General features: G+C 31.4%; 4 protein-coding genes across 6 annotated transcripts; all 4 read left to right on the top strand.

Moving 5' to 3' along the window:
- Positions 1-438: 438 nt before the first annotated feature.
- Positions 439-4,105, top strand: LOC139820428 (glutathione S-transferase-like). Its single transcript, XM_071790701.1, has 4 exons — positions 439-584; positions 1,778-1,917; positions 3,055-3,222; positions 3,479-4,105. The coding sequence occupies exons 2-4, from the start codon at positions 1,782-1,784 to the stop codon at positions 3,790-3,792; spliced, it is 618 nt and encodes a 205-aa protein (XP_071646802.1). The 5' UTR covers positions 439-584; positions 1,778-1,781; the 3' UTR covers positions 3,793-4,105.
- A 2,028-nt stretch (positions 4,106-6,133) lies between these two features.
- On the top strand, positions 6,134-12,307 carry LOC139821077 (glutathione S-transferase-like). Of its 2 annotated transcripts, none has more exons than XM_071791823.1 (4): positions 6,134-6,277; positions 7,727-7,863; positions 9,879-10,046; positions 10,320-12,307. In XM_071791823.1, the coding sequence occupies exons 2-4, from the start codon at positions 7,731-7,733 to the stop codon at positions 10,637-10,639; spliced, it is 621 nt and encodes a 206-aa protein (XP_071647924.1). In that variant the 5' UTR covers positions 6,134-6,277; positions 7,727-7,730; the 3' UTR covers positions 10,640-12,307. The 2 variants fall into 2 exon arrangements, with proteins under 2 accessions (XP_071647924.1, XP_071647925.1); XM_071791824.1 differs by lacking the exon at positions 6,134-6,277 and adding an exon at positions 6,811-6,855.
- A 686-nt stretch (positions 12,308-12,993) lies between these two features.
- LOC139821082 (glutathione S-transferase-like) lies at positions 12,994-15,455 on the top strand. The gene is made up of 4 exons (XM_071791830.1): positions 12,994-13,153; positions 14,072-14,208; positions 14,418-14,585; positions 14,829-15,455. Exons 2-4 carry the CDS (start codon positions 14,076-14,078, stop codon positions 15,134-15,136), a joined length of 609 nt encoding a protein of 202 aa, XP_071647931.1. The 5' UTR covers positions 12,994-13,153; positions 14,072-14,075; the 3' UTR covers positions 15,137-15,455.
- A 2,052-nt stretch (positions 15,456-17,507) lies between these two features.
- On the top strand, positions 17,508-19,408 carry LOC139821081 (glutathione S-transferase-like). Of its 2 annotated transcripts, none has more exons than XM_071791827.1 (5): positions 17,508-17,669; positions 18,051-18,186; positions 18,406-18,573; positions 18,911-19,050; positions 19,148-19,408. In XM_071791827.1, the coding sequence occupies exons 2-5, from the start codon at positions 18,054-18,056 to the stop codon at positions 19,313-19,315; spliced, it is 609 nt and encodes a 202-aa protein (XP_071647928.1). In that variant the 5' UTR covers positions 17,508-17,669; positions 18,051-18,053; the 3' UTR covers positions 19,316-19,408. The 2 variants fall into 2 exon arrangements, with proteins under 2 accessions (XP_071647928.1, XP_071647929.1); XM_071791828.1 differs by having other exon boundaries at positions 17,514-17,669; positions 18,054-18,186.
- Positions 19,409-21,250: the final 1,842 nt, after the last annotated feature.

Below are 21,250 nucleotides of genomic sequence, written 5' to 3' on the forward strand. Positions count from 1 at the left end.
AAATTACATTTAGTCTGAAATATCGCGCATATGTGATAATTTTTAAATATATGAGTAATAGTAATTTTTGAATCATATCTATGTTAACACATAAAATTGCGGATGGATATTTCCAGATTAAGAGCGAAAGTGAACTCTTTATCAGACTTTATCTTATAGAATTCAATATCCTTCAAACGCAAGTTAAATTTAACATAAGAAATATCGAACACATGATAATTCTCAAAAATATATAGGTGTAATAATTTTTGCGCAATATCTGTCTTTGCATGTAAAATTGTAGACTCATACTTCCAGATTTTCGTCCCTGTTTAATAGTGCATTATATAGTCTATCTTTGTCAGGATCACTACTCAAAATACAAGTTGATAATGAATAGTTGTCAGATAACGCTCAGATCAACTCTCTAGTGAGTTTCTTCTAGAGATCGAAAGTGAGCCACGTCACAACGACGAAGTGGGGATATCTCTTGATAGCAAGATGAATAAAAGAGGAGTTCAGTTCGCCGCAAGATCTGCCGTTTGGTGACTGTAACAGCGTATTACCATTGACACCTTTTCCGTCTGTGTAGAATTCTTCAAATTGTAAGTAGAACTTACCCACTTATATTATTCAAACTGATTCATGATTGTAAGATATTATTGTAATATTACATCAAATATCTCACGTAAGAGAGTTATGTGGTTACCGCCCGACTAATTAGTAGCCGGCAGATTTATAGTGACGCTTTGTGGAAGCGAATTAATTAGTTATATATTTATCACCATGACGAAGCATTAAAAACGACAAAATTCATTTGGAGAGTTAATTTGGTATAATCGCCGCAATTCAAAGAGTATCGCGTTACAGCAAAAAGTATTATTCGGGAAGGTACTCAATGACGTACTTCATCAATATCGAAATTGTATATTTTATAAAGCATAATAAATCCTATATAATTAATAAAAATAACATTGTACAAAAATTCCGAGAACTGTAATGTCTTGGCAATTAAACATATATTTCTTTTTCTTATGCAAAATATTTTAAATAGAAATTTTATGTAAATAAATAAATATAATCACGCTCGTATGCATCAAATACTAAAATGAAAAAGGCCAATAAACGAGCAACATTATTGCTCCTTTATTGGCCTTTGTCATTTTAGTAGAAGTTCTAATACATTTCCAGATTTACATCAATATGTATACAATATGTTTGAAAGTTGCAAAAAAAAAAGCAGAAAGGTTGCATAATAAATTGAGAATACCATATGCTATATTTAAAAATGTTTATATGCGCGATATTTCCAGTCATGTATTTAGTTTGATAAGAAAGATAAGTAAATATGACTTGTAATGATTGCGTAAGGTAACTTATAGTATTACAGATTAAGAGTTTGCGGTGATTAGCATATAACAATTTTCTTAAATAAATGATTTTTACATAATCAATGGGTTTTTATAACTATACTCGAACTTTTATCAAACTGTTTAAAATTGATAACAATTTTAATCCAAATCCAACTTCAATTTTAAATTAAATGATCAAAAATAATATTGATTAAAATTGGTTTTAAAGTCTGATTTAAATTTTGATTCACGTATATTTAATAAAGCTTAGAATTAAATATCAATAAAAAATAAATTTAAAGCTGAAAGCTCATCTCAGTAACTAAAACTAGTTTAAAGAAATCGAAAAATATTGGAGCATATTATCTACTGTTGAGATATCCTCATGATCCCAGCATTATAATAACGATAAAGACAAAAATAATTAACAAGTGCTCTTCTTTCAGCAACATGCCTTCCTACAAGCTGAGTTATTTCACCGCCACAGCATTGGGCGAGCCAATTCGATTCTTATTCAGTTATGCTGGCATCGAATTTGTGGATGAACGTTTCGATTATGAGAAAGATTGGCCAAAACTAAAACCGAGTATGTACAACTGATTAACATTAATAATAACATGTCGCTGTTAGCGATCACCTGTCGCGAACTAATAGAGCTCGATCATTCCTAAAATCCGATTTACGTACAGTTGACGTGGCAAAAATATAGTTTTTACATTATCTTCTGGAACGCCGACTGAATCGTTGTCATATGCTTCTTTATTTCTACTAGACATAAATTACTTTCGAACCCTGGCTGGGGTAATATTTTTTGCAATAAAAATTAAAACTATTTAATTTAGAAATTACATCATTTGACCAAAAGCGTTGGTCGAAATTAATAATGTCTCGATGATTGATCCGAAAAAGTGCTGTGTGAATCCGACAAAGCGAGTTGGCTCACAGTTTTTTCAATGTTCACATCGAAAAGACGTTATATATTGCCAGTCAGTCGATTTAAATTACTTAATTGTTATTCTATATATTGGCGAAGAAAATTCATTATTCTATAAATTATTTTGATGTACGGGATTATGTCACATTTTATACATAATAAGACATTCATTTTTTTATTTAGCTTTCTTGTAAACGACAGAACTGGATATAAATGTTATCTCTCTCAAAAAGAACCTTCCATTTCTTATTACGTATATACGAATTGCGATGTTTTTGTATAGGAAAATTGATGTTGTTATGTAAATGCAATGCGTTGTATTCTCACTTAACGAAAAGCATACTGTCGTTTCATTGCATGGTTTAATGGTAAATAGATGTCCTTGTTGATGTAAGGAAATCAATTTCGTGTCGTTTAAGTTAGCCAATCAATTATCGAAATACCATAAGATTTAAGAGACAAAAGATCTTCCCTTTAATACATCATAAAGCTATATAAAAGGCTGCAGAGCTTTTTTTATAAATTATATAGCAGGAAAAAAATTGTCATAGAAATGAAAATTAAGATTTGGATTATCAAACTCAGACTTAGAAATGTAATTGCACTTATCTTTAATTGTGTGTAATTATTAATCGTCAAAACTCTTAATGTATGCATATAAATAATTACTGTAGGTATAAATTCCAATTTTTGTAGATTTGAATTAATAATAATCTAAATGGTTTTTCTATAAACATTATTCAATTTTAACAGCATCTTGTATTCATGTGCCTTAATATAATTTTTCAGCTATGCCATTCGGCAAGGTACCCGTGCTTGAAGTAGACGGAAAGAAGATCGATCAGTCCGTAGCTATTGGCCGTTACTTGGCGAAGCAATGTGGTCTTGTCGGCAAAAACGATTGGGAGTCTCTGGAAATCGATGCGACCGTTGACACCATACACGATTTACGTGCCAGTGAGTAGATAACATACTGCTTAAGCTATATTTTTCCGATTACTTTATTTACCAGGCCCGGAGATTTACTTTTAAAACAGATTTGAATCACAACATTAATAAGTTCACATTTTGATAATGCGAATAGATTTATTCCGAATTAATGATATACAGAGGAGAAATAGGTTTTTCTACATTCGCGTTATATAAATTCGATCTACTGAAGTGCTTAAATGTCATTATCTTATTTGTCTTATCATTCTTTTGCTTGCATTAGATATCGCTGGTTTTCACTATGAGAGTAACGAACAGGCTAAAGAAGAGAAACTTAAAGCTGCCAAAGAGACGGTGCCGTATTATTTGGAGCGTTTGGACGCTCAGGTGAAGAAGAATGGTGGTTATTTTGTCGGCGGTACTCTGACGTGGGCCGATCTCACTTTCGTCGCTCTTTTGGACTACTTGAACTACATGATGAATGAGGACATCGTCGAAAAGTATGAGAACCTGAAACAACTACAAAAGAAGGTTGAGGAATTACCGGCCATCAAGAGCTGGATCAAGAAACGTCCGCCGACCATGTATCAGAAATAATTTGGATACTTTCATAAAGTAATGGTTTATTTTTCGACAAAATTATAATTATTATTCGTTGACGTTTGATTTGAATAAAATATTAATTTTATCTTTTCGGGAAATCAAGTTTATATTCATGTATGGCAAGCATGTATAAGAAATTTAGGAAATACGCATTGGAGATACAAGTGTATATTTTATCAATCGTTGAAGGCTTGTTGCATGTATCGTCACATGATAAAAATTTTATTATGCTGTATCTAATTAAAGCTTGAATTATTCTTTTTATTGTGTAATTTTGTACCTCAATAAATCGCTACTTTTATTATTATTTTTTGTTGATTTTTCTTCTTTTTTTTGTATTCACAAAACTTACTTTTCCATTCATGCAAATATTATAATTCGTCGATATTCTTAATCTAAAATAACGTAAAATTATCAAAAAGTTACGTGATCGATATTTAACGGATAGTTAAGATACATTAGAAAAATTGGAAGTGGCTTTTCGACGTTTTTACAATATTATTTTTCATTGCCCCTTCAGGATATTTCTGTTTGCTTACCTCTATAGCAAATTTTCCTGGAGATAAGAAATAAACTAAATTGCAAAATAAGAATGTCGAAAGCGATAGGAAAACAAAGAAATACAGAAATTTAACAGTCGAATTTACTACTAAATTCCTGTACTGATTCGGTAGTGATTGTTACGAAAATATATTAAACGCGTTTTCTATCTTTTGTGAAATTCGCTAAATTATAAGTCGAATTTGGCCATTTTTATCACTTCAGATTTTAATTTGTATGACTAAATGAAACCTATAAATATCATGATATGACCTCAACGATATTTCTTGCACAAAAGCATTTTGTAGTCACCATTTGGCTAATTAGCAGCCGCAACGTAGTGGCGAACTTGTGGGCGGATTAATTAATCGTTCTGTCATCATGACGATACAATAATGATGAGATCAATTCAGAGAATGATTCGAAGAAATTGTAATAGTGTTCGGAGTATCGCATTAGAACGATAATATGTATATTTACCTAGAATTATTTGAAAGACAGAAATGCATCAATAATGGTGCTTTAAAACGTCTGATTCTTTCAATGTATACTTTATAAAGCATGAATTGCGAAAAATAGGAATCACATTGTTTAGAAAGCCCAAGAATTGCGTAATAGCATGTCAATTGAACGTGCATTTCCCGTATATGAAGTATTTATATGAATCATGTAAGTATACATTAAATAAAAGTTTAATATATTTCTATATAAAGCGTTACTATATATATAATGTGTTTTATGCATAATATAACACACTTAAATGGCTTGTTGAGAAAATATTTAAAAATCGACTGTGAGTAATTGGATCATGCAAGTTGAAAAAAAAATGAATATCATCGTATATCGTATACAGTAATATATCTACAAATTTCTATAAAATTTTTTTCAATTATATGTATTCGCTTTTATAGCAAGAGATAAGAACATTGAACTTGTATGACGATTACACTTTATCATGCAATATAACTGCTTTTATAGACTATTTGCGTTGCGGCGTATAGCAAGTAACTGTATGTGTGTGTAACAATTTTATTTAAATAATTTAATAAACTGTATTTAAGAAATAATAATTTTAAAAATCGGATGTATTTATTTTGTTTAAATAAAAATGCAAGTCATCTCTCTCTCTCTCTCTATTTATTTTTTCTTCGCCTTCAATATCCTTCAGGATACTGTTACTAGTGCAAATTACATTTAGTCTGAAATATCGCGTGTATTCTTAAATATATGAGTAATAGTAATTTTTGAATCATATCTATGTTTACACATAAAATTGCGGATGGATATTTCCAGATTAAGAGCGAAAGTGAACTCTTTATCAGACTTTATCTTATCGAATTCAATATCCTTCAAACGCAAGTTATATTTAATATAAAATATCGAACGCATGATAATTCTCAAAAATATGGGTGTGATAATTTTTGGACAATATCTGTCTTTGGATATAAAATTGTAAACTTATATTTCCAGATTTTCGCCTGTCTTCAATGGTACATTAACATTATATAGTCTATCTTTGTCAGCATTGCTACACAAGATACGAGTTCTTTGAAATATGTTCCTGTCATATTCTGATTGCTTATAGTCCGGTATTCATAGTCGGATCTTGTATATAAAATCGTCTTAAGTTCATCTGCAGATGCTCGCCGTAGTCAGGAAACGAATCGTACAACGTTTGAATAAACTTGAGACGATATTAAATATAATATCTGACTACAAATACCAACCATATTTCTCTAGTAAGTTTCTCCTAGAGATCGAAATGAGCAAGTGAGCTATGGTCGCAATGGACACAACGACAAAGTGGGGATGTTGAATTGGTAGGAAGGAATAGAGAAGTTTAGCAAGCGCTGCAGCCAGTTCTGGACATTGTTGACTATAACAACGCAATAAATGCCATTTCTGCCTCTGTGAATTCGTATATAGAATTCGCCGAATTGTAAGTAGAACTTGTCTATTCTTATCCCTTCAGATTCAATTCTTACTCCTTGATTGGATAAATGAAGATTGTAAGTGATACCCATGATAATACATTGAATTTACATAAAAGTGTTTTTAAAAAAAAAACCAGTGAAAATTGTTAATATCAGCTTTTTATGTATATATTTTATTATCTTTAGAGAACATAAAAAATATTTTTTGAAGCTGAATTAATCAATATAAATATTAATTAAACCCTATCGAATACATGGCAAAAAAGAAACGGTGCCCATGATTGCGTCCATTCTGGTTGTCTAAAACAAAAAATTTAAAAAGATTCTTAATTAGTATAAGTTTGGCTATAACCGGAACTAGAACCAAGTAAAAAAAAATTTTTTTACGATTTTGGCAACCTTCGAAAAATTAAGAAAATTTATACTAAATTTTTAAATTGCCGCCATTTTTAAAATTTTTAATTTAAAAATTCCATTCTAGTTACTGCTATAGCCAAACTCATACTAATTAAGAATCTTTTTGAATTTTTTGTTTCAGACAACCAGAATGGGCGCAATCATGGACACCGTTTTTTTTTGCCATGTATTCGATAGGGTTTCATTAATATTTATATTCATTAATTCAGCTTCAAAAAATATTTTTTATGTTCTCTAAAGATAATAAAATATATACATAAAAAGCTGATATTAACAATTTTCACTGGTTTTTTCTTATATTAGAAGAGAGAAACGCCTCATTGTCAATAATGATGTCTTTCATCAATAAATAGGATTGAATAAATAGGAATCACATCATGTAGAAATAGAAAGTCCAAAAACTGCGTAATGTCATGTTAATTAAATGTACATTTTCTCTATGCGTATTTTAAATACTAATGCTAACATTTTTATACAGATTTCATATTACTGTGCACAATATATTTTATGTATAAAAATTGCGATAATTAAATGGTTTGCTGAGGAAATCTTGAAAAATATCTTGCAAGAAATTAAGTCGTCTAAGGCTAAAAATGGCAAATGAACGAATATTATATGTTAAATCTAGAAACTTTTGTGCAATCTTGCCAGTCATGTATTTAAGTTGATAAAATATGGAGAAACTCATGAATTTTATAGCGATTACGCGTTATCACATAACTGCACTCATATCTACGTAGAAGATTTTACGATGAATAGCATTGTGACAACTACATTTTTAATGAATAATACATGATTTTATAACTACTTCAACTTTTGTCAAACTGTTTTAAATTTTGATGACATTTGCAACAGATGTAACGTAAATTTTGACTTAACTTGAAGATGATATCGGTTAAAGATTAGTTCGTCTCATCAAGCAAAATTTCTTCATTGAGACCGAATAATGTTGAAGAGTATTAGTTGTTGAAATATCTTTATGTTACTAGAATTACGATAACGATGAAGAGAAGGATAACGATTGTTTCTTCTTTCAGCGACATGCCTTCTTATAAGCTGACTTATTTCGATCTTACGGGAGTGGGCGAGCCCATTCGCTTGCTGTTCAGTTATGCTGGTATTGACTTTGTGGATAAACGTATCGACAAGAATGATTGGCCAAAACTTAAACCGAGTATGTGTCCGATTAATATTAATAATACATGCCCTTATTAACATTCACTGATCGCTTAAACTGGCTCAAAACTATTCTTATATACGATTAGTTGCGATAGATTCAACACAAAAATATAATTTTCATATCCTTATGAAGCGCCGACTGATCTTTCGTTGTTTCCTCGTGCTTAAGCATTCCTTAAACATTGTATAGCATAATCCCTGCGTCAAAATATTTTATTTGAGAGAGATTATATATTTTATACAATTTGATGCTGAAACAAGATATTTCCCGTTTCATTGAGCTTTCTTATAGTCTAAGAGCTGACGACACTTTTGGCCAAATAATTTTGTAAAATACGATTTTCCGTTTTAACCTGCGTGGACGACTCCTCCTTCGCTAATCCGAACACCTGGCTGACCGTGCCTGGGAGGTTCAGAAGTACGCAGGTGAGAAAAAAAAACAGATTTTCGAGTCATAGTTATAAGTCTCAATTTTTATCGGATATTGGTAATTGGTCACTCAGAAACATGCAAATAAATTGCCAGTTCGATTGCTCGGGGGAATTAGTTTCCAGGCTTAATTATAAATAATTAAAAATAATTATTTTCAAGTCATACTATAAAAGCTGGGTTTTTCTTACTAACAAGTATAGTGCTAACACATGCCACCAAAAAAAAAGCCAAATAAAAATTTTTGTGGCAACATCTCTAAAAAAATTATTGAAAATGCACAAAGCCGGCGCGCGGCGGAGGGGTCTGACGATGGCCTCAATTACTTTTAGCGTCCATGAGTTTTTAAAAACGTGTATTATTAACTACCATTATCGTATCAATTTATGAAAAGATTGATAAACAATAAATAGTGTGTGAAAATGTGACATCGATCGATAATGACGAATTCGAACGAACCCACTGAATAGCACGCTATCCCCTCCATACTCGGCCATCGTCAGACCCCTTCGCCGGCTTTGTGCATTTTCAATAATTTTTTTAGAGATGTTGCCATTAAAATTTTTATTTGGCTTTTTTGGGTGGTATGTGTTAGCGCTATACTTGTTAGTAAAAAAAACCCAGCTTTTACAGTATGACTTGAAAATAATTATTTTTAATTATTTCTAATTAAGCCTGGCGACTAATTCCCCCGAGCAATCGACCTGGCAATTTATTTGCATGTTCCTGAGTGATCAATTATCAATATCCGATAAAAATTAAGACTTACACTATAACTTGAAAATCCGTTTTTTTTTCTCACTTGCGTACTTCTAAACCCCTCAGGTACGGCTAGCCAGGTGTTCGGATTATCGAAGGAGAGTCGTCCACGCAGGTTAAAACGGAAAATCGTATTTTACAAAATCACTTGGCCAAAAGTGTCGTCAGCTCTCCGACTATTATAAAGTAGAAGCGGAAATGAATGTTGCTTTCTTGTTTTGACAATAGAGCATTTTATTACGTATTGCAATAATCTGCGCAGGACAATCGGTGTTGTTATGCAAATACAATACTTTGTATTCAGTTCTTTAATCAAAAATCCACTATGCTCTCATATGTGGTTTTAACTGTATATAGGTACGAACAACGTATTGATGTAAGGAAATCATTTTCGCGTCATTCAAGCTAGCCAATCAATCGTTGTAATAGATGCTGTAATAGATTTGTAATTAAGAGAGAAATCTTTCAGCGTTATAAGCGTCATGAAGTCACACAAAAGGCAGCAGAGCGTTTCAATAAATTTTAAAACAGAAATACAAGATTGTCGTGAGAAAAATTCTTAATTTAATTTTCTTCCTAACTTCAATCTTATAGTAATTATTAATCAATAAACAATTTTTAATATATATACCTATAAGACAATATCAATACGTTGTTTGTACCTATATACAGTTAAAACCTGCACATATGAGAGCACAGTGGGTTTTTGATTAAAGAACTGCTACAGATATAAATATAATAAATATTAGTCATAATAGTAATCCAGATGATTCCTCCTGTGCTATAATGATCGATATTCACGTTCTTAATATCATCTTTCAGCTATGCCATTTGGGAAAGTACCTGTGCTCGAGGTCGATGGAAAGAGAATCCATCAGTCTGTAGCTATCGCCCGTTACGTGGCGAAACAATGCAGTCTTGCTGGCAAGAACGATTTGGAGTCTCTGGAAATCGACTCAACCGTCGATACCATATACGATTTAAAGGCCAGTGAGTAGATAATATTCTGCTTACGCTACATTTTTCCGATACTTTTCCGATTACTTTATTTACCAAAAGCGTAGATTTTCTTTTAAAACAGATTTGAATCACAACATTAATAGGTTCACATTTTGATAATGCGAACAGATTTATTCCGAAATAATAATATATAGGTATACAAGGAAGAAATAGGTTTTTTTACATTCGCGTTATAAATTTGATCTACTGAAATAATCGAATGCCATTATCTTATTTGCCTTATCATTCTTTTGCTTGCATTAGATCTCGAGGATTTCCACTATGAAAGTAAAGAACAGGCTAAAGAAGAGAAACTTAAAGCTGCCAAAGTGACGGTGCCGTATTATTTGGAGCGTTTAGACGCTCAGGTGAAGAAGAATGGTGGTTACTTTGTCGGCGGTACTCTGACGTGGGCCGATATCACTTTCGTCGCTCTTTTGGACTATTTGAACCACATGATAAATGAGAACATCATCGAAAAGTATGAGAACCTGAAACAACTACAAAAGAAGGTTGAGGAATTACCGGCCATCAAGAGCTGGATCAAGAAACGTCCGTCGACGTCGACTCTGTATCAGAATTAATTTAAATAGTTTCATAAAGTAACGGTCTATTTTTCGACAAAATTATTATTATTATTATTCGTTGACGTTTAATTTGAATAAAATATTGATTTTCTCTTTTCGGGAAATCAACTTTATATTCATGTACGGCGAGCATGTATAAGAGGTTCAGGAAATATGCACTGGAGATACAAGTGTATGTTTTATCAATCGTTGAAGGCTTGTTGCATGTATCGTCAATCATAAAATCATAAAAATTAGATTGTATCTAATTAAAGCTTCAGCTATTCTTTTTATTGTGTAATTTTTTACCAAATCGCTATTTTTTTTTTGTTAATTTTTCTTCTCTTTTTCGTATTCACAAAACTTACTTTTCCATTCATTTATTATAATTCGTTGATATTCTGAATCTAAAATAACGTAAAATCATCGATCGAAAGGTTACATGATAGATATTTGACGGATAGTTAAGATACATTAGAAAAATTGGAAGTGGCTTTTCGACGCTTTTACAATATTATTTTTGATTGTTTCTTCAGGATATTTCTGTTTGCTTACCTCTGTAGCAAAATTTCCTGGAGATAGAAAATAAGCCAAATTGCAACGGCAAAATGAGAATGTCGAAAGCGATAGGAAGACAAAGAAATACAGAAATTTAACAGTCGAACTTACTACTAAATTCCTGTACTGATTCGGTAGTGATTGTTACGAAAATATATTAAACGCGTTTTCTATCTTTTGTGAAATTCGCTAAATTATAAGTCGAATTTGGCCATTCTTATCACTTCAGATTTTAATTTGTATGACTAAATGAAACCTATGAATATCATGATACGACCTCAACGATATTTCTTGCACAAAATCATTTTGTAGTCACCATTTGGCTAATTAGCAGCCGCAAAGTAGTGGCGAACTTGTGGGCGGATTGATTAATCGTTCTGTCATCATGACGATACAATAATGACTATGAGATCAATTCAGAGAATGATTCGAAGAAATTGTAATATTAGTGTTCGGAGTATCGCATTAAACGATAATATGTATTTTATTTACCTAGGATTATTTGGAAGAGAGAAATGCATCAATAATGGTGCTTTAAAACGTCTGATTCTTTCAATGTATATTTTATAAAGCATGAATTGCAAAAAATAGAAATCACATTGTTTAGAAAGTCCAAGAATTGCGAAATAGCATGTCAATTGAACGTGCATTTCCCGTATATGAAGTATTTATATGAATCATGTAAGTATACATTTTAAATAAAAAGCTTAATATATTTCTATATAAAGCGTCACTATATGTAATGTGTTTTATGCATAATAAACACACTTAAATGACTTAATTGTTGAGAAAATATTTAAAAATTGACTGTGAGTAATTGGATCATGCAAGTTGAAAAAAGAATGAATGTCATATACAGTAATATATCTAAAAATTTCTAGAAAATTTTTTTCAATATGTATTCGCTTTTATAGCAAGAGATAATAACATCGAATTTGTGTGACGATTACACTTTATCATGCAATATAACTGCATTTATGCTTTTATAGACTATTTGCGTTGCGGTGTATAGCAAGTAACTGTATGTAACAATTTTACTTAAATATTTTAATGAACTGTATTTAAGAAATAATAATTTTAAATATCGCATGTATTTCATTTGTTTAAATAAAAATGCAAGTCATCTCTCTCTCTTTCTCTGTCTCTCTCTCTCTCTCTCTCTCTCTCTCTCTCTCTCTCTCTCTATTTATTTTTGCTTCGTCTTCAATATCCTTCAGGATACCGTTACTAGTGCAAATTACATTTAGTCTGAAATATCGCGCGTATGTGATAATTTTTAAATATATGAGTAATAGTAATTTTTGAATCATATCTATGTTTACACATAAAATTGCGGATGGATATTTCCAGATTAAGAGCGAAAGTGAACTCTTTATCAGACTTTATCTTATCGAATGCAATATATCCTTCAAACGCAAGTTAAATATAATATATGATAATTCTCAAAAATATGGGCGTGATAATTTTTGGGCAATATCTGTCTTTGCATATAAAATTGTAGACTCATATTTCCAGATTTTCGCCCGTCTTCAATGGTACATCATTATAGTCTATCTTTGTCAGCATTGCTCCACAAGATACGAGTTCTTTGAAATATGTTCCGGGCAATTTCTGATTGCTTATAGTCCGGTATTCATAGTCGGATCTTGTATATAAAATTGTCTTAAGTTTATCTGTAGATACTTCGTAGTCAGGAAACGAATCGTACAACGTTTGAATAAACTTGAGACAATATTAAATATAATATCTGACTACAAATACCAACCATATTTCTCTAGTAAGTTTCTCCTAGAGATCGAAGTGAGCAAGTCGAGCTATGGTCGCAATGGTCACAACGACAAAGTGGGGATGTTGAATTGGTAGGGAGGAATAGAGAAGTTTAGCAGGCGCTGCAGCCGGTTCTGGACATTGTTGACTGTAACAACGCAATAAATGCCATTTCTGCATTTGTGAATTCGTAGAATTCGGCAAATTGTAAGTAGAACTTGTCTATTCTTATCCCTTCAGATTTAATTCTTACCCCTTAATTGGATAAATAAAGATTGTAAGTGATACCATAATAATACATTGAATATCTTACATAAAAGTGTTTTGTAATCATCACTTGGTTGTAATACCGGCCGGTAAATTAGTGGCCCTTGTGGAAGTCGACTAATTAATAGTTCTGTCACAATAATGAAGTAAAAGAATGAAAGAAATGAGATCAATTCGGAGTAATCACGGCATTGGAAGTATCGCATTAAGGTTATATATATTAGTTGAGAATGTGTATTAGAAGAGAGAAACGCCTCATTGTCAATAATGATGTCTTTCATCAATAAATAGGATCGAATAAATAGAAATCACATCATGTAGTGTAGAAAGTCCAAGAACTGCGTAATGTCATGTTAATTAAATATACATTTTCTCTATGCGTATTTTAAGTAGAATGCTAGCATTTTTATACAGATTTCATATTACTGTGCACAATATATTTTATGTATAAGAATTGCGATAATTAAATGGTTTGCTGAGGAAATCTTGAAAAATATCTTGCAAGAAATTGAGTCGTGTAAGGCTAAAAATGGCAAGTAAACGAATATTATAGATGAATAGCATTGTAAGTGACAACTTCATTTTTAATGAATAATACATGATTTTATAACTACTTCAACTTTTGTCAAACTGTTATAAATTTTGATGACATTTGCAACAGATTTAATGTTACGTAAATTTTGGCTTAACTTAAAGATGATATGGGTTAAAGATTAGTTCGTGTCATCAAGCAAAATTTCTTCATTAAGACCAAATAATGTTGAAGAATATTAGTTGTTGAAATATCTTTTGTTACTAGAATTACGATAACTAACGATGAAGAGAATCGAAGAGTACAACGATTGTTTCTTCTTTCAGCAACATGCCTTCTTATAAGCTGACTTACTTCCATCTTACGGGATTGGCCGAGCCCATTCGCTTGCTGTTCAGTTATGCTGGTATCGACTTTGTGGATGAACGTATCGACAAGAATGATTGGCCAAAACTCAAGCCGAGTATGTGTCTGATTAATATTAACATGCCCTTATTAACATTCACTGATCGCTTAAACTGGCTCAAAACTATTCTTATATACGATTAGTTGCGATAGATTCAACACAAAAATATAATTTTCATATCCTTATATGAAGCGCCGACTGATCTTTCGTTGTAACGTACTTCCTCGTGCTTATAAGCATTCCTTAAACATTGTATCATCTTTCAGCTATGCCATTTGGGAAAGTACCTGTGCTCGAGGTCGATGGAAAGAGAATCCATCAGTCTGTAGCTATCGGCCGTTACGTGGCGAAACAATGTGGTCTTGCTGGCAAGAACGATTTGGAGTCTCTGGAAATCGACTCAACCGTCGATACCATACAAGAGTTATTAGAAAGTTAGTAGATATTATTTCATTTATTTTATTTTTATCCGAATTCTTTTGTTTACCAGAAGCAGAAGTTTATATTTTGAAACTCGATTTCACTATTTTAAATGTGTGTTCAGATCTCAATAATGTGCAAACGGACATTCACAAACGATAGTAAATTCAATTCACCGAAACGCTTGATTCGGACTGTTCGGATCTACTACATTTATCTTTCTTTTCTTGCTTATACTAAATATCATGGCTTTTCAGATATTTATGTGAACTACGTACGGGCTAAGGAACAGAAACTCGAGATTGTCGATGAGACGGTGTCGTATTACTTGGAACGTTTAGACGCTCAAGTAAAGAGAAACGGTGGTTACTTCGTCGGCGGTGCTCTGACGTGGGCTGATCTCACTTTCGTCGGTGTCTTGGATTACATGAATTTCCTGACGAAAGAGAACGTCGTTGAGAAGTATGAGAACCTGAAACAACTCCGAAAGAAAGTCGAGGAGATACCGGCCATCAAGAGCTGGATCGAGAAGCGTCCGCCGACTTTGTACGAAAATTATATGTAAAAATTCGTTATATGTGATAATTTCTTAGAGTGATAACCGACCTTTCGATAAAGTTTTTCGTTGGTGTGTTGCATTTGAGTAAAGTATCGACTTTTCTTTCTTCCAAGATGCTTACATTTACATACGACAGGCGCGTATGATGAATTTTAGATTGCACTGAAGATACAAATGTATATACTTTAACACTTGTTGAAAATTGATTGTTACTGATATTGTCATACGACAATAAAAGTACTGTGAGATTTTTAATTACATCTTGAAAAACAAACTATTTTTTTATTATGTAATTTTGTACTTCAATAAATCGCTACTTTTACTATTTTCTTGGTGATTTCTTTCGCATTCGCCAAACCAACTTTTCCATTCGTTCAATTGGTTTTGATCTATCTACATTCCTGTATTCCCACCATTGTCATTATTTTTACCTTATTTTTCCTTATTTTATAAAATCCTTTTGTATTTAAGTTAAAGTAAATATGGTTTTAGCTGTACGCTGCATTCCCAGAAAAAAATTTCATATCGATAGCAGCCTAATTAAGAATTTAACAGGGTCAAGAGGTCGATTACCTAAATTTGCAAATAAATATCTGTCTTCAAAGCGCTATTGATACAGAAGAGGCGTGTGCAGTAAATAAAATACATAAGTGCCGAGTAATTAATGGACGATAACGCAGATAACGCACTATCTGCTTTTATACACAGATAGCATTGAAGATGTCCCTTTAGTCATATCATGATGTGGCTTTTGCAGTTGCTAGGTTGCTATATTACTGTAGAGTGTAACTATATTGCCACCGAAGGTCGCGCAAGTTAATTCCAATTGAGGGAACCTATGACTATTCACTGAGTAACTGTAAACGTTTACTGTAGAGTTTTCTATGTATTACGCCGTAATGTGACAATTACACTTCAATATCATGGTTTTTTCAGAAAACAAACAAAATTTCGATAAAATATTAACATTGATTAATAATTTTTTCCCAAGAATATTCTTTCGATATAGTGAATGTTTGAAGAAAGTTCTCCACTATGTCCGTCAACTAAATTATGTATAGTATGTATAAGCGTGTCTTAAAAATTTGTTACACCTATTACTTTATGTAGATAAAGATAATAATACAAAATATTTAAATAAAGATTTAATATGTAAATAACGATCGACTGATATTAAAAGATAGATATACTGAAAAGCTCGATAATTCAAATTCAAAAAGAGAATTGAGTTAATAAATTCTTTGCATTTTTTTTCATTGACTTTTTTAAATATTAAAACTGTGTACTTTTAATTTATAATTAAATTTTTAATCATTTTCTTAATATTGTTGCAACTATTTCGCTATTAATGCTCTGCTATATTTAATCAACTTTTATCATTATTCATCATATTTTTCTTTCGACTTTTATGCGCGTGAAACTTGCAAGTCATTTAGAAGAAATAACAAGCTTATTAATCGATAATACGCTATTAATAGCGTGCAGAGAAAATATGAAACAGTTTACGTAATGATGCGCATTACATGTTGCAGATAATGTCAGTACAGAACCGTATATACCTTATTATTTACAATAAGCTTGGATGATACAATTGCTGATTTGAAAGTACAGCAAGTATTTATGAAAAACATATGGCCAGCGATTGCAGAATTACGTTTATAGCTTTATCCCTGGCAAAACATGATATTATTTCATTATTAATTGTATGTCTAAATATATTTTAGAAAATTTTTTATTTAAAAGAGTACATACAATTATTATATTATCATATTATATAAATAATATTACATTATTATATAATATTATCAATTAATATAATCGATCTCGACTTCTATAATTTTGTAATACATGTTTGTTACGATTCAACTCTAGATAGTATAACGTTATCGCTTGATAGCAGACAATTATTTTGATTACTTTATTTTATCATATTGATCACTTTATTTTTCCATATTAGTTAATGGCAATGACTAATTTTTTTATCGTTTGTAATAAATTGTTTGTTAAATAAAAGAAGCTAAGAACAATAAAAAAATTCCTGTTATACTTTAATATATTTACCGTAAAAAGAATAAGCAGCAAAATATTAAAAATATTAAGTGCGAGAAATTCTGTTTATTGTTGTAACGATAGGCCTTGATGTAATTTCACGCTTCACTGTTCCGTGATTAGCATCTGGCTCTCAGACAGAGAGAGAGAGAGAGAGAGAGAGAGAGAGAGAGAGAGAGAGAGAGAGAGAGAAAATAAGGAGGTTCTCTTTCTGAGAAAATAAGAGCATGCATCTTTTTTCCCATTGATGTTACATGCAACCTCTGTGCGTGCACTCTGAAAGATTCATTCTGTGCCTTGTATTGTACGTGTGTAAAACCAGTATTTCTCCATAATCGTTCGTGGCAAGAGGACGTATGTCCCCAAGGACGTGTGCCCACAACGTAGTTACGTTTCAACCAAACGCTCAGTCGTTCTCGATCCGTGAACAACTCCGCATCGGTTACCTGAGCTTGTATCTTTTACGAGATATCAGATTACAGACTGCAAGGTAATGAAGAATTATATCTTCTCCATTTCGTAATCTGCTTCTAAAATAAATACACGAAATAGATACAAATTAATACTTTTGAAAATTAATTATTTTTAAATAAATGCGACTGTTATAAGGATACTAATGCAATTACATAATCAAATGTCAAATACTAATTTTCTATTTCTAATTTTTACAGTTAATGATCAATAACTGTCTGAAGAAGATCTAAAAGTAAAGATTGAAGCTAGTATCGATATATTTATCGCGAGTATTTTTAATAATATACTGTACACATGTCATGCAGATGTTTGCGTTTAACGCTAGCATTAGTATCCTCTCGAAAAACGAGCTAAATCTTTTTATATTAATTTTTATATTAATCTTTACAATTTTCAGAAGATGCCGACATACAAGCTAACGTATTTTGATGTTACCGGCCTTGGAGAGTCACTTAGGTTCCTGTTAAGTCATAGTGGCGTTAAATTCGAGGATGTTAGACTCAAGTTCGATGATTGGCCGAAGTATAAACCAAGTATGCTTATGTCATACGTTATTATTTTTAAATTATGAAACAATCGTAATTTCAATTGCTTTTCCATCGAAGTAACGAATAGTATTGTACAATTTATTTTGCGATTTTCGCAGCTATAACCGGTTTATTTAACGATCATTTAATCGCGTTTCCATCATACACGCGCACATAAAACAAATGTTGTTTGCAATAATCTAACGGAATTTTTACAAATTATAGACATGCCCATGGGACAAATGCCGGTCCTGGAAATCGACGGTAAGCAGTATCATCAGTCCAGGGCGATCGGTCGCTTCCTCGCGAAGAAAAACAATTTATACGGATCCGATGATTTCGAGGCCATGGAGATCGATGCCGCTGTTGATTCTATGGACGATATAAGACAAGGTAAGACTGTTGATAATGAGCAAACGCGAGAGGATATGACAAGTCAATTATATAATCATCAAAACAACATAATTGTGACTTCACGAATCTTCCGCGCCGACGGGATTAATTAACATGACGCATGCACGTTGCGCATATATGCAAATCGAGTGGGGATTTAATGTTACTGTTGCAAGGCACTTTGTACAGAGCAGCTATTTAAAGTTAATAAGCTATGTATTTCCTGAACAATTGTCGCGCGCTGTATCATTATCGCTCTTCTCGCGACGTTTCACAACGGAAGCTCTGTATCTCTGTTCGCGACGACAAGAATCGTAAGGCAAATTTATTTTTGCAGCTCTGTCCCTTTATTATTGGCAACAAGATCCCGCCCTCAAAGAGAAACTCAAGGAGACCGCCTTCGAAAAGTGGCCCTATTATCTCGACAAATTCGAGGAACAAGTTAAAAAGAACGGCGGATACTTCGTGAATGGCAAGGTAATAATTTTTAATCAAGTTCTAAGCTACTGATCCTTGTCTCGTTAATTTTGTCTTTGTAAAGAGACAAAAATATATTTCTGTTATATTATTTTAGCTGTCGTGGGCAGATTTCCTGTGGGCTGGATATTGTGAGTACCTGAGCTTCATCCTGGGCGGAGACCCGAACAAGGATCATCCCGAATTGAAGAAGCTAGTGGAGAAAGTTCGCGCTTTGCCCAACGTTAAAGCTTACATCGAAAAGCGACCCAAGACTCAATTGTAAATAAAACGAAATTTGTAATTTTATATATACTCTTCCTTTAATTTGTTACGCGTCAATGTCGTTCTTTAAGAACTATTCTCTTTCGAAATGTTTTGTAAAAGAATAGCGTGCTAATACTGCTAATGCGTTGCTTCCGAATAGCTTCAGGCATGAATTTCTCTGTACTTTAACACCAATTAATATTACGTAATTATTACGTAACAAATCTAAAAAGGAAATAAAATCTTTTGCTTTTACTTTCAGTAAAAGTGTGTGCATTTGTTTTTTATTCTCTTCTCACTTATATATGTTTGAAAATGTTCTGTATAATTATCAAGCGATTTCGTATATAATTATTATTGATGATATACATCTTTAATAATACCGGATATCGTGTTATAATTAGCACAAAATTATCTTGATTTTTTTATTACTATTGCAAATAACAGTTTTTTTATACTGCGTAAAAATATTCTTTTTATATACGACTTTTGAATAATATATATTTTATTCTTTCTTTCTTTATTATAATCATATAAAATATATATTAATAGTATTATTACTATTAATATACATTTTATATGATTATAATAAATATTATTATATTATTAAAAATATTACTGTATAATTAATTTTATGCTGTGTTTTAATTGAATCCACGGCAATCAGCATACTTTGACAGGTAATTAATCTAATTCTGTGGTTCTACTTTGTTTTACAAAAAAATATTCTCAATAGTTTTTAATATTTCTATGCAAATTAATAACAGATTCATATATTAATACGAGAAATCTCGAAATTGTTATGCTATTATATGTATGCTTTTACATATTTTGAAAAGTATTAGTGTTATGTTAAGGAAAGGTAAGAATAAAATGAAAGGTAAGAATGATAATTTGATTTTGCAACTCATGTTGTCTTTTATGTTTTAAAGGAAAAAAAAAATTTAAATCTCTCCTCCTGAGATACTTTTAATATAGCAATAGAAAGGACTTACTCCTATCTAAATGGATCCCGTCTTTCGCAAATATTTTCTTTTTTTTTATCTTTTCATGTAATTGTAAGTTTCTTTCTCTCAAAACATCGCATTAATCACTATTTCTATAATAGAACATATTGCTGTTTAATAAAATTTGCCTCTCTTAATAAATAAATGTCTATTTTGAGTTGAGTTTCTCAGTAATTTTTGATCCAGCACACTACCGCTAATCATCAAACTTATCAAGTGTGTGTGTGTGTGTGTGTGTGTGTGTGTGTGTGTATCGTTGTCTAAATAAAATTTTTTCAAGAAGACAGTTTTTTTACTTATTTACACTTAAAATATATATTACGTAGTGTATCGTAATTTTGTTTTCGTGGACGCTGGGAATTGTGAATTCAAATATTATTTTGCGGATATTCTGATACATATCAAAGTCAACGTAAGTGTAAAATAATTATTATATAATTAATCACTTCTCAAATACAATTAATACCTAAATTCATTAAAAATTATATTTTGCTTATAGTGTTGATTTAATTAAAGAAAAAAATAAGAATAATGCTATTGATTTATTTTGTAAAAATAACTTTTGTTTCTTTAAAAAAATAAGATTTAGAAAATACTTAAATTTAAATTATTTTATATAACAATTTTATGTGAGAAATTGCAAGTAATTTGCTCATCTAATTGCCAGAATTATGAACAACGTGAATTCAGAAATTACTATTAAGTGCAATTGTGAATTTGTTCATTATTATATAAATTAGTTCATTATTATATAAATTAATCCATTATTATATTAAGTATTTAGTTAATTATTATATACGAGCGACGGCTAAAACTTTTTATATTATTCAAAGGTATAATCTTGATAACATAGGTCAAGATGAAGACCGTATCGTTGCTCCGTTTAATGTATTATTTATCAGATATAATTTTGTGTGTGTAAATCCAGTTCTACATAATCGCCAATA

This window comes from Temnothorax longispinosus, chromosome 10 (genome assembly GCF_030848805.1).
Source record: "Temnothorax longispinosus isolate EJ_2023e chromosome 10, Tlon_JGU_v1, whole genome shotgun sequence".
Classification (NCBI taxonomy): domain Eukaryota; kingdom Metazoa; phylum Arthropoda; class Insecta; order Hymenoptera; family Formicidae; genus Temnothorax; species Temnothorax longispinosus.